Here is a 16,470-nt window from a genome sequence, read left to right as displayed (position 1 = left end):
TCAAGGAAGAGAGATTGAGAGCAGGGGAAATCAGGGTGGACCATCAAAAGACCAACAGCTGATAAAAGCAGCTTGTCATTTGAAACTGACAGATTTTGCTGAGTATCCGATGCCTCAGCAGTTATACTTCCAAACCCACCTGCTTGCCTCCCAAAGACCGATCACAACCCAAAGCAAGACAGGGAGGTGGGAAAGCTCACACTGTGCCAACCAGACTTCTTTTAGCACTTCTGAAGCTCCTGCTTCTAATGACATGACCTCTGGACCCTACGTAATACGAGGCTGACCCCAAGACTTTGTGACGTTGACGAGGTCTTCCTGCCGGGATTCTGTTTGAAGGGAGACGTCGCCACAATGCTGAGCCTTCCCCCCACCCTCTGAGGCAAGGTTTTCCCCCTTTGAGGTTCTGGGGATTGAACCGGGGTTCTTCTGCATACGCTGACCCATTTCCTGTCTTGTTGCATCCGTCTGAATGAAGGTGGAAGTGCAGGTCTCTGCAAAGCTGAGGCAACTTCAAAATTCAATGGCAAGTCAGAACTGGGATAGACGTTGAGGCATTCAAAGCTCACAGGCTGGGGTGCAGTAGAGCCAGGACTCAACAGGGTTTAATGTCCAGGACACAATCACAGACCCCACCCCCCTCTGTGCTTGGCTGCAATCTCCGCACTAACTGGGAAAGAAGCCGATTTCCCCAACAATAATATATTGTTGCAAGCTATCTTTATGGTAGCGCAAAATATTTTGAGGCCGATTGGTCTTGAATGGGCAATTAAGAGCCATTAGCTATACAAAAGACCTGTTCTTATACAGTTGTCTGCATTTTTTGGGATTCTCCTGGGAAGGGAAGACTGCTTTGGAAACTGTCTTGATGACCACTGGCACTTAAAACCTGACCAGGACACAAGATCCAGTGGTCAACGAAAGGCTGCTTGTCCCAGTAAGAAGAAGAAGAAGGGATATTCTTTAACCAGAAGAAAACATACCAATAAAAGTACAAATCTGGGCTTAATAAAATCTAAAGTAGAGGTAACAGGATGCTGTATATTCTACCCCACCGATGGAGACTTTGTTGAGAAATATGTCATTGTGTTGTGTTTATATATTTTTTTTATTGTATCGGTTTCTATAAGGTTAAACTATTGACTCTGTTTGTATTGAGAACACATCTTAATATATATTTTGGGATCCCCGTTCTTTGCACAGATAAAATCCCATTTCTACATGTATTTGCCAGGGGTGTCTCCCCGGTGTCAGCTCAGCATAGGATCAGTCACAGGACGGTGGCGGCCTCTCTCCCCTTCCACCCGGTCCAGTCCTGAAAAGAGGCTGCTCTGCTCTCTGCGGACCTGCAAGTCCTCTCAGGCAGAGAGGAGACTCCGAGGACAGGCAGCATGGCGCAAGCTAGTATATGGCCCATTGCAAAAGGCAGCGAGAGGTCCTGCGCACTCCGCAGGCAGAGGAGAAGGGTCTCTTTCCCGTCACTGGAGAGAGCCTGGCCTGAAATCAAAGAGGCAGATCCTGCGTCTCAGGGTGTGGGGCTCTGAGGCACCCCTCCCAGCCGGCTCGCTGCTCCCACCCTCCCCCTTCCTCCCCCTCCCCAATCCGGCCTGCTGGACTGGTGCTACCCCGAGTAATGGCATTTCCCTTAAAACCCAGAAACGGGGGGGGGGGGGGGGAGTTGCCTTTGACTTGATCCATCTGGGCCTTTATCGTTAGCTCTGACCGGCAGCAACCGCTCTTGAGGGCTTCAGCCAGGAGAGGCTTGCTTAGCCCTACCTGGAGACCCTCTCCCTCCCGAGGCCTGACTCTGCTTAGCTTCCGAAACCAGCCGAGACCCACGGTGTGCTCTTCGGTGGTTAGATCCATGTGCCTTCTCAGCGCAAGGCCAGCCTAGATCAATTCCCCCCCCCCCGCCCCCAGTTCCTTGGAAGCAGGCAGGCCCTCCCCTCCCCTCCCTCCCTCTTCCCAGAGTCTCCTCTACCTCCCCTTACCCTTCAATTGGAAACTCGAGGGACATCTCATCATCATCTTCCTCCTCCTCTGGCTTCTTCAGGGCCAGAGCGAAGAAGAGGGCAAAGATCACTACCTGGAGGGCATTTCAAGACAAGACAGAGGAGCCGTGAGCATCATCAGCCCGTGAGATGCTGCTACTTCAGGCTCAGCACCACCCCCCAGCCCCAGTGCAGGATCCATCTCAGGGTGGAAGAGGGTCCAGGCTTTCTCCTCCTCCTCAGATGAGCCCCACAGCTCTTCTCAATGCGTGTTGTTGTTCATAATGGGCAGAAGGTAAGGAAGGTCCATTTTCGGACTAAAAATCTCACCGGCCCTCAGCCATCTTGCCCATGCTAGCTGGGGGATTCTGGTATTTGTAGTTTTTTTTTAAAAAAAGAGCCTAAGTTGCGTGTATGCCTATATACACTTGTCCCTTGGAGTTGGGATTCGGTAGTAATCTTCTGATCAACCTTCCTGTTCTTTCGGGACTCTTCGAGAAAACATGGGAAAGAGGAAAGAGGCCCCATGCCCTTCATAAGGACGTAAGGAGGAGCCTTCTACAGACTCCATATGGCCAGCTCTAGCTGGCTTCAACAGATCATCATGGTTTTAAGCTAGGTTTTCCCCGCTTCCCACCTGGAGAAGACGAGGGGTTCCGCCTCTGACTTCCTGCATGGGAATCAAATGCTCTACCACTGATCCGTGACACTTCCCTCGAGAGGTAGAGACCGGTGACATTTACCTTCTAGTGAGACAGACCTTTGCTGATCTAGCTGGTATTTTTTAGCTAGTATTTTCATCACCCGGTCTCCAAGGTTTCAGCCAAGGATCCTTTCTCAGACCTACCTGGAAATGGATCCTAGCTGAGAGCTTCTGCGAACAAGCAGGCGCGTTGCACTACACAACGAGAGGTCTGTCTCTCCGCAGACCTCCTTCCTCTTTGGCCATCTTCCTTTCCCCCCTTCCTCCTTCCAAGGGAACCTCCGCCCGCCTGCCCGCCGGCCGGGGAAATCCATTGGGCGCCAAAGACCAACCTTGAGGGGCTGGAGCACGAAGAGGTTCTGGCAGAGGGAGATGGCGGTGGAGACGAGCCATCTCTCGATGCTTTCCCTCCCGTAGTGGAAGCCATACAGCAAAACGAAAAAGGTGGAGACTGCGCTGAGGGAGACCAGGAGGGCCCAGCTGACAAAGACGCTCCACCAAGGTAAGGACCACCTCCGTCTGCAGAGGAAGAAGCAAAGGATGGGGCCGTGGGGGGAAGCCAGCCCCCCCCACACTAAAGTGGCGGTTGACGCTCCCTCCAAAAAGGGCAGAGGAAGAAAAGGATCTGTGTGTGCTCCGAGGTGAGAATTTAGAACTGAACCAAGTGTGGTGTCGTGGACAGAGCATCAGACAGGGACTTGGGAGACCTGGGTTCAAATTCAAGGAATCTCCCCAACAGCACATGACAGTAGCCAATTTATAGGTGCAACTGCAAAATGAGAAATGCTTTTTTAGCCATTGAAGCGGAGTTATAATGCGCCTAATTCACGTGAGCAGGGAAGAGAGCACAGATCGGTGACCTCTGTCCCTCCCACTGAGTCTGCTAGGCAGGTGGTGCTCACGGGGGTGGGGGAGATGATGGGTAACACAAAGGGCCCTAATCTCCCTCTTTGGACTTCTTTCAACCAGGCTGGGCCCCGGAGAGCCCCCTCAAAACGGAGAATGTCTTCAAAAGGAGGGCTGCTCCCGCCACACCCTCTCCAGCGCCACGCTTCCACCTACTTCTTGTGGGCCTGGGGCACTGGCGGGAGGTGCGTATCCAGCGCTCCAGCCAACGCGCGGACCTGCTCCAGAGCCTGGGCATGCCTGGCCGAGGCTGGTCCCGCTTCCTCCTCTTCCAGGAGACGGGCCACCTGCTGCAGCTTCCGGAGGACGTAGCGCTTGCTGTAGGACTCGTGCGACGCGTCAGGGCTGGGCTCGGTGCCTACGTAGGTGGGGAGAATTACTCTCTCTCTCTCTCTCTCTTTTTGGCTGCTGGTGGGCAGAGGTGGGTCTATGTTTTGGGGGCCCTGAAGCTTGAAATGTTATTGGGGGGATGGCTGTTCTTCACAACCAGCAATGAGATCTGGGAGCCAGGGTTATCTTCCCCAGTGGGGTTGTTCCATGAGCGATCACCACATTTTAAAAAATGTGGACTGAAGTGGCTTCTGGGGCCGGGCTGAGATTAGGGGCCCTGAAACTTAAGCTTCCTTCGTTTCAGAGAAGATCCGGCCCTGCTGGTGGGCAAGACCGCTTCAAGAATAACCCAGAGAGGTTACACGCTTCTCTTGAAAAAGGTACCTTTTCTGGCGCTGAGCTTGGGGGTGGTGGTGTTGGAGTCCTCTCCGTGACACTAGCGGAAGCACCACAACCCACCATTACCCACTGGTTCAAGAAGTGGAAGGGCCAGCATCACACAGACGGGGGGGGGGGGGAGGTTCTCACCTGCACTGTCCGCCTCTCCCTCGGGACCAGGCAGGATCATACGGGCCAGCAGGTGTAGAAGCCCCTCAAGATCCAAGCTGGGTGTCAGAGAACACTGGAGCCCAAAGGATCCTGGCAACATCCTGGCTCTGCTGAAGGTCTCCACCGCACTGCGCAGGTTCTGGAGAGGAAGAGACGCAGCCGGAAACACGCCAGGTCAGTCTCCCCCCCCCCTACCTGGAATAAAACAGGTGGCAGCGCAAGCTGATGGATTGCCTGCAACCTCCAACAGAAGGGAAGCGGGGGGGGGGGGGACACACACCTTCTCTGCGGCAAGAAACCCACCCCCCCAGCTGGAAAAAAAGGCTTGCAAAGGAATGTTTATGCAGGTTTCCAAAGGAAATGCAGGCCAATGGGACAGGCAAATATTTCTCCCTGGTGCAGAGTTTTAGTGGGTGTGGAAAGAGGCCCGGGGAATCAGGGGCTGGCAGGGGCCCGGTGGCTTCTGCGCTTTGCCCCCACACTGCCCGTTGACCCCCTGGCCTCTTCCAAGCTGGCACGGCCTGAGCACCAACGTGTCTCTTAAAAGGAGAACACCCCCCGTCTTGGGCAGCTCCCCATGAACCCCAGGGGCGTTTCCTGCTCCGTTCCGGGAGGGCTGCCGTTTCTCCCACCTCCAGCACAGCGGCATCCAGACTCCTGGGGTCAGCAGGCGCGTCGGGCCTGGCCACGATCCGGAGCGCTCCCTCGCTCCTGCGAGGCTTGGTGTTTTGGAAGAGGAAGACGAGGAGGAAATTGATGGGAAAGGCTATCAGGGCGCTCTCGGCGCTCACCGCGACGTCCTTCCAGGCGAAAGAGAAGTAGCTGCCTGCGCCACATGGGGGGGGGGTCAAACGTTGACTCCTAGAAAACATCTGCTCTCCTCGCCCCATCTGTTCACTGAGGCCATGCCCCCCCCCGACAAAGATCTCCCCACCTTCCTGACCCAAAGGGGCTGCAGCTCCCTCCCAGTTTGGTCACCCTTGTGACGCACGACGGTTTTCTCTACCAGCCAGGCAGGACTCGCTATGCAAGCCCGCGGCCCCAGGGGCTCGTTTCGTACCAACACTCAGGAGCGGAGGAGACTCGTCCGCCGTTTCCCAGAACATGAGGCTGATGAGGGACGAGCAGAGCAGGAGGCACCAAAAGCAGGAGATGCGCTGGACCCGGGTGAAGGCCGTGTGGGGAGGAGGCCTCAGCACCAGCAGCACCGAATGCTCGTCCCGAAAGCCGCACAGGACTCTCTGCCAGAAGATGGTCCTGGGGGGGGGAGGCGTGGGGGAGAGAGAGGTCTTGTGGTGAGCGGAGCTGAGAGACCCAGACGCTGGTTATTTAATTGGCTGTGACTGAAGTGGGGCACAGATGCTTGAGGGGAATTCTCTACCTTCTGTGCCAGAATTCTTGGGCTGGCACTGGGCACCTTCCAAGCTACCAGCAACAGCTAAGTCAGGTGTGAGTGCATTGTCACCCTCTAGATGTTGCTGGATACAGTAGAAACTCCATATCCACGGGATCAGTATCCACTGATTCACTTCTCCATGGTCTGAAAACATTGAAGTTCCTAGAAAATATCTATTTCTAAAGGTGAGGTTACCAGAACTGGCCACTAGAGGGAACCAGAGACCATGCTTTGCATAACCTTCACTATTAAAACAGGGTTTTCCTATCAATCCATGTATTTCATCATTGGCTTGGAACCCATCCCCCGCGGATACATGGGTCCTAGTGGATGACTTCTTATCCTCCCCAATAGTGGGCAAATGGGAGGTGGAGTCCTAGCACCTCTGGAATGGCCCCAGTCCCCCGCCTTCTGGTCTGGAAGGGGATGGCTTTGGGGCCTTGATAAAGACAGGGAAGCTGATGAGACTTTAGCTGGGATGTAGTACCGTCGTTGTCCCCCCCCCCCCGTTCTGCCCTCTGCAAGCTTACCAGAAGGTGGGGTCCCGTGGCGCTGCCAGGAAGTGCTGGGGGGCACAGAGCCCGTCTTCTCCTCTCGTGAGCCACGCGTGGCAAGGGAAATGGAAACGCCCTCTTTCCTGCAGATCTTGCACAGTTACTTGCGTGACGTACCTGAGAAAGGGAGTGGGTGCTGGGGGTGAACGATAGCGGGACAGCCTGTTTCCCCGGATCGCCACCCTGTGTCGAGGCTTAAATAGCCCATGTTCGTCTCCCTTCCCTCCCTGGTGGGACAGAATTCCTCTGCCTGGCAGCCGGAAGTCACGAGACCCACCCTTAAGGCTGCTGGGGGGAACATGGCAGTGGGTGAGGCTCACAAAGGACAGGGAGAAGGGAGGGGCCTTTGGGTGCACCGTGGATCTAATGCCACCCCACCTCCCCAGCTGCCCTGCAGCCATTCCGGTCCTTTGGTAACACGGTCAAACTATTTGTTGGAGAGAGCAGGTCCCGAGAAGCCTAGATGCCTTAAGTGCTGATTTGCACAGCAAGAGCTTTCCATGTCCCCTGTAGCTTGCAAATCAGATTGCTTTGTGATTGGTCCTTGGCAAGGTAAACAAGGGCTTCATTTGCAAGCCTGGTGGCTCAGGCAGGAGAGTCTGCTGGAATCACATCCCTGAATCACTACTAAATCTTCGCTTCGAAGGCTGTACTCATGGGGCACTACACCATTTAGGAGCCTCTGCCTTGTCTACCCAGGCTCTCCCCTCCCCTCCCCTCCCTCCTCCACACAGACTGACCGGGGAGGCATTGGGCTCTCCTGCCACAGCCAAATGCTCTGGAGTTCCCCGAGGGGGCACGGCTCACGCAGAAGGAAGAGGGTGCCACTGGGAGGGAGGGACCGAGGCTTGCTGGTGCCCGAAGAACCCTGGAGCCAGAGGCAGACCTGCTGAGGAAGAAACGGTGTGGGTGGGCGGGCTGTGGGAATGTTTACAACCTTGCCTGCTGCCTCTCATATGTAGGAGTGGCCGGGAGGGATTTTTCTTGGCTGGAGTGGCTGTCAGTCTATCCAGCACTAACCAATCGTCCCCTCCTGCCTCTGATTTCAAAGAGAGCCCCGCCTCTCTGCTGAGTTCCTTTCCTTCCCTAGACTCTACTGAGGGTTGCTGAAAGCAGTCATGTTGATCCATTTGCTGCCCGATCGGTTAAACCACTGTAAGAAAATGATTTTCATTCTTTCAACGACTAATGTGTCAGAGTGAGTCACTGAGACCGTTGTAAGTGCCAATTAAGGAGGAAGGGGGTGATCTACTTTGGGGGACTGGAAGCGATTCTGTTCTACGGATCCCTGCACTTTCTCCTACACAGACAGAGGGATTTAAACACAATTCAAGATTCTGCAACGTGGGAGGGGCTCTGGGGAAGCCCCGGCTGGCATCCCCCCCCACTCCATGCAACTGTACTGGGCAAACTACTTACTCTGCAGGAGTCAGAGTCGTGGCCTGGGGGGCCCGGGGGGCTGATGCAGAGCAAGTACCCATACTGGGCACAGGGGTCATCATCCAGCAGGACTGGCCTGATCTGGGGAAAGGAAAGAGATGATTTCATGGCCACAGAGGAGCTGAGGCGAAGGTGGGGTGGGGGAAACGCTGAGGCCCATTGCAGACTTTTTCGGCCGCATCTGCTTCACCCCAAGGAGCAGCTGTGTTTAAGAGGGAGTGTGCAAGCTTTTTAGCCACACAGAACGCTTTGCCAGGACACCAGCGGCACAGTGGCTGCCCGGGCAACGAAAGCCAGCCCTACCTGCTGGCTGTCGGGGGGAAGAGTCTTAGCACCTTGAGAGCCCCACCCGCACCCACCCACCCAGATTCACTGTCCGGCTTTGTCCAGATGTATGGCTAATGGATTTGGGTACCCGTTTTGCCCGCCCTTCCTTCCTGGCGAGCTCCTCTACTGAGGGTGGCAGAGAAGCATACCTTCCAAGGGGTGATGCCCTTGCGGCTGGTGGCCATGCGGATCCCCTGCCCACCTTTAGGCCCTCTGGAGAGGCCACGAGCCACCTTCCGCCCCCTCCCTGCTACCCCTTCCTGGTGGCCCCTGACCTGGGGCTGTGTCCTCATGTCCATCCAGCGGGCCCAGGCCGCCGTCCCCAGGAAGAAGGCATAGAGAACTCCCATGAGGATCAGCATGATGGGGTTCTCGCCCAGAAGGGCAAAGTACTCGGCCGTGCGCACGACGTCCACCTGGACTGGCATCACCCAGAAGGCGCTGCCGTAGAAGGAGAGGTGGCTGCAGAGGCAGTGGACTTCACCCCACCGGCTCAGGGGACCCACCTGCAGGGAGAGCCGAAAGAAGGAAGACTCGGGAGAAGGCCCTGGCCTCTTCCTCATGAGTAGGGCAGGCCTTGAGCAAAAGGAACCTCTCCCCCCCCCCCCGAGCCTCCTCTTCCATTCAAAGGCTGGCCACCTCTGCCCCAAAGGAGCACGGAAGACAGGGTGGGCGACCCCCCCCCTTCCGGACAGGCTCAAGTCCTTCAGAGGCCCCTTCGGAGACTCACCGCGCAGCCCTCCTCACTCCACTGGCCGCTGTCGGGGTGCCAGGAGACGCACCGGACCCCATAGGCCCCGAGACGCAAGGCGAGTGGGGCCCCGACGGAGAGGTTCAGTGGCACCAGCAAGAAGCGAGAAGCTCCGTCCCGAACGGGAAGAGACGCTGGCCCCACGAGCCAGGTGCGGCCACCTGTGTGGAGAAGAGGGGGGGGCTCATTCAACCCACTGAACCCTCCCGCCGTCCTTGAGGTTTCTGCTCCTTCGGCTGGCCTTAAACCACGCTGAAAAGCTGCAGCAGACCTTAGTCCCTGACCAGCAGCCCCCCCAACCCCGGTCGTGACCCTTCCTGTCCCGGCTGCTAAAGCGGGGGGGAGTCCAACAGAGGCCCTGCCGGGCTCTCCCTCCCGTTTGGGGGACAGCCCCCCCCACCAGCCGCTCCCACTCAGGATCCCTCCACACCCACAGGTACACCGGGATGCTGGAGCAGGCGCCCCCCCAGGGCTTCGCCCACCTTACCTTGATCCTCAACCAGGCTGGGCTCCACGGCTTCCAGGCGGTGCTGACTCAGCCGGAAGAGGCCCCAGGGTTCCCGTGGTTCGGGCTGCGTGTGGAGCATCAGGGAGGCCTCTGTCCACGTCACGTTCACGGTCAGCAACAGGGCCTCTCCCGGAGAGACGTGGAAGGCCGGGGCCGAGTGGGCAGGGGCCGTCTGGGGCAGGAAGACCTGGGAGGGTTAAGAAGCCCCCGTCCTCCTTGTCATAGTCTGGGAGCCATAGAGCAGGAAGGGACTCTGGGGGGCATCGCATCCAGCCCCTCTCAAAGGGGCCCGGGGGGGGAATCGAACTCCCAACCCAGACGTCAAAACCACAAAGCTGTTGTGGCCATTCGCTCTGGCTCCTGCACCACCGCAGTGAGGTACCCATCAGCTAGCAGGCTCTCCCCCCCTAACCCTCCACTCTCTGTGGCTCAGCAAGAAAGCACTTCTCTTCTTTCCTCATGCAAAGCATCTCTGCGCTGGGATCCAGGCCGTGGGGGGGGCGATTGGAGGCCAGGATCCCCCTGCAGGGCAGGAGGCGTACCTGGACGGGGTCGCTCAGGTTGCTGACGAAGATCTCGGTCTCCCCTGCCAGGAGGTCCAGCTCAGCCACGACTCCTGTCACCTCTTTCTGGGATGAGCTGGAGGAGGAGAAGGGGCTGCCCAGGAAGCTCGCCAGCTGGACAGAGAGAGAGAGAGAGAGAGAGCCGAGAGAGAAGGACCGTCAGCTCCAGACCCTGCTCGGCCACATGGCGAGAAGCCCTTCTTCCTCTGCCTCTGACCTGCACTCTGATGAGGGTCCCCGGGGGCAGGAAGGCCTCCAGCGCAGACGGCCCTGGCAAGATGACCCTGGCGGCCTTTGGGTGGCCTGGGAAGGACAGCGTTGTGTTGCCCAGGTCAGAAGAGATGAACCTGACTCAGAGGAGGCCGGGGGGGGGGGGGGAGAGGGAGAAAAAAGAGAGGAGGATGAGAGCAAGAGCAAAGCAACGCTGGCTAATTGGGGTAGGTCCCAGATCAGCCACTTATCTGGACAGACAAGAACCAGCTGAAAGAAGGGTCCGGCCCTTGCAGGACAGGCTGGCTGTGAAGGGGTGGCCCGAGCCAGGGCCCCCTTGAGGAGTGGTCAGTGTCCATCCTGCAATGCCTTCCCCCTGCGCTCCTGCTGGTTCCCACCACCACCACCACCACCACCACCATGCGGCCTAGGGCTCTTAGCTTGACACCTGTGTGCAGAGATGCTGATGAGAGCGGACTCGAGGATGCCCTCCTTATCCTGCCACATGGCCTTCTCCAGACGGTGAAGAATTTGCATCACGGACCTAGCCAGGGCTGCCTCCTGCTGCTGCTGCTGGAGACAGAAAAGGCCTCATGGTCAAACTGCACATCACAGGCAACCCATCCTTAGAAAAGAAAATTCCTTAAATTCTGAAAACATCTGACTCTCAGAGTGGGAGCTTTTCATGCTTTGTCAATCATTTCGTTTGTTCAGAGGACCCCGCCGGCTTTCTCCCAGAGGGGCAGAAGGCACGATCAGCCTGAGGGTGGGGGGTCCAGGTCCCTCCTCTTGCCCCCCATCACGGCATATTGGGCATGTACTCACCTGGATGTTCATGGCAGGCCCAGGTGAGCAGCGCCCTAGGGAGGCCTGGAGGAGCCGGCTGCAGCCACGAAGAGCCAGGATGCTGAGGAGCGGCCAGTGGGGGGAGGCGCGAGCGTCCCTTTGCAACAGATGCTCACTCACCGCCTGGAACAATCTCATCTCCTCATCCTGGCACAAAAAAGCAGACCCTTTTAGATGCCCCCCCGCCAGGCATCTCTGCCTTCCCCCCCCCCAAGGAGGAGGACTGAACCCCAGGAACGCCACATCTCCTGGTAATTGACAGGATTTTATCGGGAGAGGATCTCTCCCACCCCACCTCAGTGTGGGGAGGTATTCTGTGCTCTGGAGCCAAGAGGCAGCTCCTGCGCCTCCCCGCTTCCCCCTCCAGTCCTAGGAATACCATCTTGGAGGCACTCCCGAAACCATCGTCCTCTTGCACCGGTAGGCTCAGCCGATGGACCAGCTCCTGCAGGCAAAATCAGAAACTGGCGTTCAGAGGCAGGTAGGTGGACAGGCAGGTCAAAACTGAAATAGGGAACGAGGGGAGGACGAGGGGATGGGAAGGATCTAAGCCAGTCCTTCAGCTTTTTGCTTTTCATTATATCTGCCGCCGGTACCTCTTCTAGAAGGACGGCGGTTCTTAAACCTGGCCAATTTTTTTTGGAACGTTCCGCTTTTTCTCGTACGCCACAAATTTTAGACCCTTTAAACGGAGCCTGGGAGAACTTGGAAGTCCCCACCCCCTCGTTAGCAAGTTTTTGTTAAGCCGGGAAAGACAGAAAGTACTCTATCCAGAAATGTGTTTTTTATGGGTGGATCATGGGGCTCTGTGTTGTTGGGACGGGAGAGAAGCTGTCGTGGTCTTGAGACCAGGGATGGAGGGAGAGGGGAGAAGACATAAGGATGTCCAGCAGTAGCCAGGACGGGATGGGCTAAGGTGTTTTGTGTGTGTGTGTGTGTGTGTGTCAAAGCTCCTTCCCGTACTCCCTCTTGGCCAGCCAGTGCAGGGGGCGGGGAGGGGGGGTGTTGGTTCACCTGCTGCCAATTCTTGGGCTGGACGCTTTGCAAGGCTTCCCAAATCGCTGTCATCTCTGGGGACATTAAAAAAAAAAAGATGTCCAAGTGAGTGTGGGGTAAGCTTCCCTCCAGCATTCTTGAACACCCCCTTCTGGACAACGAAGTGGCCTCTGTCAACCTCAAACGGTCCTTGAGATGCTCTTGGTTCCGCAGCCCAGGAAGCCCCTTGCCCGGGAAAAGTGCCGTCCAGACTGGCCAAGGCCGGTCCACGCCACGAAATGGGAGGCCGTCTGCTTTCATCCTGTGGAGTTCCCCTCCTATTTTGCAACAGGTTGTTTCTTGGCGGCTGCGTCCCTCGGAAAGTTGCCTTAGAAAGGCCAGCCAAGATCCGGTCACCAATGTATAGCAGCCAGGGCACCATCCATGTAAACCTCTGTGGCCCCTTGTTGCCAGAGGGCCAGGTGGGGGGGGTTCCTCTTGGGTGCTATGTCACATGACATGGTTCAAGCCTTCCCCCCCCAAGACCTGGGGGCCCCCATAGGTTTTGGGGCATGTGTCTCATTCCCTGGCCCTTTGTTCAAACCAGGCCAGGGAAGAAGCAGCACTCAAAAGGGGGTCAGTCGGGACCTAACAGGAGGGCGCCTGGGTGGTCCCATTGGGGGCGAGAGAGAGAAGAGGGGCCCGGCCCTCGGCAGGTCCCACTTTGGTCCTCTCTGCCACCTGGCAGGCTGGGCTTTGCCCTCTCTTCCTCCCCCCCACTTCCCTTTTGCTGCAGATCCCTGAGAAGGAGAGGACGCTCTGTCCGGCGCCGGCTCATCACCTGGGTACGGCTCTTCTTCTTCGTGGCCAAGGAACCGTCTGAGCCTTTGCGTTCTCCTCCTCCCTCCCACAAGGCTCCCTCGAGAGGGTGGCTCCTGGGGGGGGGGGGGTGGAAAGAGAGAAGAGGGTGGTGATGAGCTGAGACGGTGGGCAAGAGGGAAGGAAGCCAAGCCGGGCAAGGCGCCTCCCTCCAGCGGTCCCGACGTACACAACACGCCGGCTGTTCTTCCTTCATCCTTTTTTTGCAGGGCGGGGGGGGGGCATTAGTGGATGCTGCCTCTCCCCAACGGTTCTGGAAGCAAGGGCACCACATCCGTTTTGCCAAGAGGCCAGGGCAGGGCAGTTGGCATGACTAGGGCAGGAGGAGGGCCGGGCGGGCCATGGAAAGGAGAGGCTTTCGGGTTGGGATTCAGAGGGAAGAGTGCTGGCTGTACCTACCTGGTGAGTCTCTGGGGTTTTCCCAGCCCTGGCTGTGGGGCTCCTGGCTCTTTGGAGCGGGCACTCGGCCCCCTGCCCAGGTCCTGCAAGAGGGAGCAGCGTGAAAAGGGGTGGGTGGGTGGAGGGCTGGTCAGCCAGCTAGCCTCCCAGGCGCAAGAGCATGCCTCCCGCTCTTTGCTCCCAATGGGAGGGCTGCCTTGTCCTGAGTTGGATCCTTGATCAGCCTGGCCCCTGTCTGGTCAACACTGACCGGCAGCAGAGGGTCCGTGGGTCTCTTTCCCAAACAGACCTCCTGTGATCATCCCCCATCGAAGGACTAACTGAGGCTGACTTTGCTTTCGCTTCCAAAATCAGAGAAAAAAGCACAGAGTGACCTGGTGGTATGGCATGGACCGGGAGGAGCCCACCTAGGCCTGCCTTTCTAGCTGGCAGGAGAGTCGCAAGTAAGCCACAACCCCACCTTCCCCCCCCCCCCAGGCCTTCCTCATGGCTTCACTCTTACCAAATTCACATATAACGGGGTGCCTCTCCAGGCACACGGCGCCCAGGCCCCTCCGCAGCATCCCCCGTCTGGAAAGGAAAGCACAGGCCGGAAGGCCCCTAGGATGATGGCTCTCCGGCCAAGGCCGGATCCCTGGGCAGGAGGAAAGGAGGTGCCTTTAACAAATCATATGAAAATGAGAGGAAGTTCTTGGGGCAAAGTGATGCAAACGAAGCCCCGGCCGCCTTCCTCCCAAAGAGGCTAGCCTTGAACCCAGCGCCGTGGGTTTCCGTGGGGCAGACCATGGGCCTTCCAGAACAGAGAAGTACTCCACACCCCCTTTCTTGCTACCTTGCCGCTTCTCCCCTTGGCCTCAAAAAACAGCAGAAAGACTAACAGATTTATTACGGAAGCGGCTTTTCCAGAGACTGGTTGCCTATTCAAGTTTTGAACATTTGAACCTCTTTTCTTGAATACTGCGGTACCTCCAGGTACCCGTTTTAGCCTTCCGCATCTTTTGTGTGTCCACGCGTGTGTGTGTCCGTGGCTGCACAATAAAATCAATAGATTGATGCTCCTTTGGAACATCGCTCCCCCGAATTTCCCAAAGCAGAGCGCCCAGCGGCCGTACTGTCCCGAGACGCCGGGCAGCTGTCGTTCCCGGGATGCTCCGGGTTAATCCTTCAGGTCTCCGTTGGACGGTATTCTCAGAAAAGCTTCTACCTGAATAAATCTCTTAAATCTTTATGATTCTGCAGGGTACCTTCACTCACCTGTGCCAAGAGGGTCCTCTGCGGCCACCCACCAGCTCGGGGCACCTGCCAGCTCTGTCCTCAGAGCCTCCCGCGTTGCTGCCCAATGGACGTGGGCCAGGCGGCTCCCCCAATGCCTGCAGGCAACCCAGGCTCTGCCATAAGGCATCTTTTCCCGGACCAGGTGGTAGCACATCCCCCGGGGTCTCTCTGGCACAGCACCTGGAGCCCTGGGCGCCGGCCCGGCCATCCTGCCAAGGGTACCGAGCAGCAGAGCTAGGCTGGCAGGGATCGGTAGCCTCCACGCCATCCCGGGAGGGTAGGAGGAAAGGAGAAGATGGCTCGATAGGGCTTCTCCCTCTTTTTTTCTGGAGACCCAGTGGAGGCGCCAGGGGAAACGGAAAGCCCCATTTGGGTGGCTCTTGTTTGCCCAGGTAAATCAGGAGCAGCCAAACCACTTCTGCAAACACCCGGGCTGAGAAATTTGACTCAGAGGAGAAACCTGGACCAAGAAGGGGGTGGGCAAGCAAAGGGTCGTGGGCAGCAGCTCTTGGGTGGATATATGCCTTGTCCAATACAAAATATGGTGGGCTTAAGATGTTGAGGTCCTACCAAGATGGGGACTGTATTTTGTAGTGGCAAGGCACATATATATGTATATAGGCAAGGCACACACATATATATGTGTGCCTTGCCAATACAAAATAGTCCCCATTTTGGTAGGACCTCAACATCTTAATTTACAGCTGCAAGTTTGATCTGGGCCCAAAAATGGGAAAATCAGGAAGATCTGAAGATGAAGGAGCTGTTAAAAAAATTAGTGGATATTGCAGAAATGGATAGCCTATCAGAGGCTTTACGTCCCAAGAATGTACGTTAAAGAAAGCTGGAAAATGTTTTATGATTGGGCACAGAAACAAAATATGAATAGAGAATACTGTATAGCCTATGATAGGGATTTTAGTACTGTATTGTAACACAGTTGCAGCGCCAAGATTAGGGTTAGATCTTGCACTACCCTAAACACTTCCGGGGGGGGGCTTTGTTCTGTTGTGTTTTGTTTTCTTTCCTCTCCCCCCCCATGTATCCCTTTCCCTTTGATTGTTGTTTGATAATTTAAAAAAATAAAATGATTCAGCAGTGAAGAAGGTAAGGCTGGCCTCTGTGTGTGTGTGTGTGTGCGCGCGGGCATGAATCTAAGCCACAGATTGCACCTTCCTTCTCTTGGGGCGCTGAGTGGCCCCTCCAGGCTCAGGATCTTGTGTTGGAAGCCCCCCCCCCACTCTCCCCAAACCGGATGAGACCAAAGTCCAGGAAGCTCGATTCCCCAGTAGCTTCCCAGGATCTGCTCCCAGCTTTTTTTCTCTTTCTCTCCCCCCCCCCGCCATCCATTTTTGCATCTCTGCTCCTGAAAAACCAAAAAAGTGGGTTCGCCCACTTTTTAACACCCAGTCCCAAATCGTTAAAAAATAAATACATTTGGATACAAAGGATCCTCACCCCCCCCCCAAAGGAAAGGAAGGAGCCGGGGTCCGGCAAGCAAGCAGAGCCCTGGAAGCGCTGATGAGGGGGGAAGCCCCCCCAATTCCACCCCCTCGGCCTCGGGGGGGGGGGGAGGTTGCAACGTGGGTTGCAAAGACTCCGGAGACTTTGCGCGGCTGCTGCTCCGGAACCCCCGGAGGGGCCTCGTGGCTGGTTTATTCTTGGAAGCTGGGGGGTCCAAAAAAAAAAGCAAGATTCCCCCCCCAGCCTCCAAACTGGTTTCTGGGGCCTCCAAATGGCTCCCCGTGGGGGGGGGGGTTGCTTTGGGGACTCATCCAAAGCCGCCCGACCTTCAGTCCGGGAAGGGACGCGGATTGCAAGCCTTGCAGGGCTGTCCTGGGGGGGTCCTCCACCCCCCAAAATAGCTG

At 56.8% G+C, this 16,470-nt stretch overlaps 1 protein-coding gene across 3 annotated transcripts; it reads right to left on the bottom strand.

Annotated features, from left to right (window-relative positions):
• Positions 1-1,084: 1,084 nt before the first annotated feature.
• Positions 1,085-15,155, bottom strand: LOC110076288 (polycystin-1-like protein 2). Of its 3 annotated transcripts, none has more exons than XM_078380440.1 (23): positions 14,582-15,155; positions 13,830-13,961; positions 13,328-13,410; positions 12,891-12,984; positions 12,089-12,144; positions 11,454-11,519; positions 11,054-11,221; positions 10,677-10,801; positions 10,236-10,365; positions 9,998-10,132; positions 9,435-9,642; positions 8,927-9,108; positions 8,472-8,702; positions 7,849-7,950; positions 7,170-7,318; positions 6,406-6,546; positions 5,540-5,736; positions 5,112-5,305; positions 4,459-4,618; positions 3,757-3,958; positions 3,027-3,213; positions 1,992-2,086; positions 1,085-1,497 (listed from the first exon to the last, which is right to left on the bottom strand). In XM_078380440.1, exons 1-23 carry the CDS (start codon positions 14,868-14,870, stop codon positions 1,479-1,481), a joined length of 3,345 nt encoding a protein of 1,114 aa, XP_078236566.1. In that variant the 5' UTR covers positions 14,871-15,155; the 3' UTR covers positions 1,085-1,478. The 3 variants fall into 3 exon arrangements, with proteins under 3 accessions (XP_078236566.1, XP_078236567.1, XP_078236568.1); XM_078380441.1 differs by having other exon boundaries at positions 7,170-7,315; XM_078380442.1 differs by lacking the exon at positions 8,472-8,702.
• Between the last annotated feature and the right edge of the window lie 1,315 nt (positions 15,156-16,470).

This window comes from Pogona vitticeps, chromosome 10, assembly GCF_051106095.1.
Source record: "Pogona vitticeps strain Pit_001003342236 chromosome 10, PviZW2.1, whole genome shotgun sequence".
NCBI classification, from domain to species: Eukaryota; Metazoa; Chordata; class Lepidosauria; order Squamata; family Agamidae; genus Pogona; species Pogona vitticeps.
The sequence above is the reverse complement of the archived record's forward strand: the minus strand, read 5'-3'. Positions and strand labels throughout refer to the sequence as shown.

Bases quoted from the DNA above. Each gene is read 5' to 3' on its own strand.
- LOC110076288 (XM_078380440.1), bottom strand. From the start codon at position 14,870: ATGGCGTGGAGGCTACCGATCCCTGCCAGCCTAGCTCTGCTGCTCGGT. The intron at 13,411-13,829 runs GTAAGAGTGAAG...TCCCTCTTGCAG, and splicing joins CCCCGTTATATGTGAATTTG to GACCTGGGCAGGGGGCCGAG. The intron at 5,737-6,405 runs GTAAGCTTGCAG...TCCCCCCCCCAG, and splicing joins CCACGGGACCCCACCTTCTG to GACCATCTTCTGGCAGAGAG.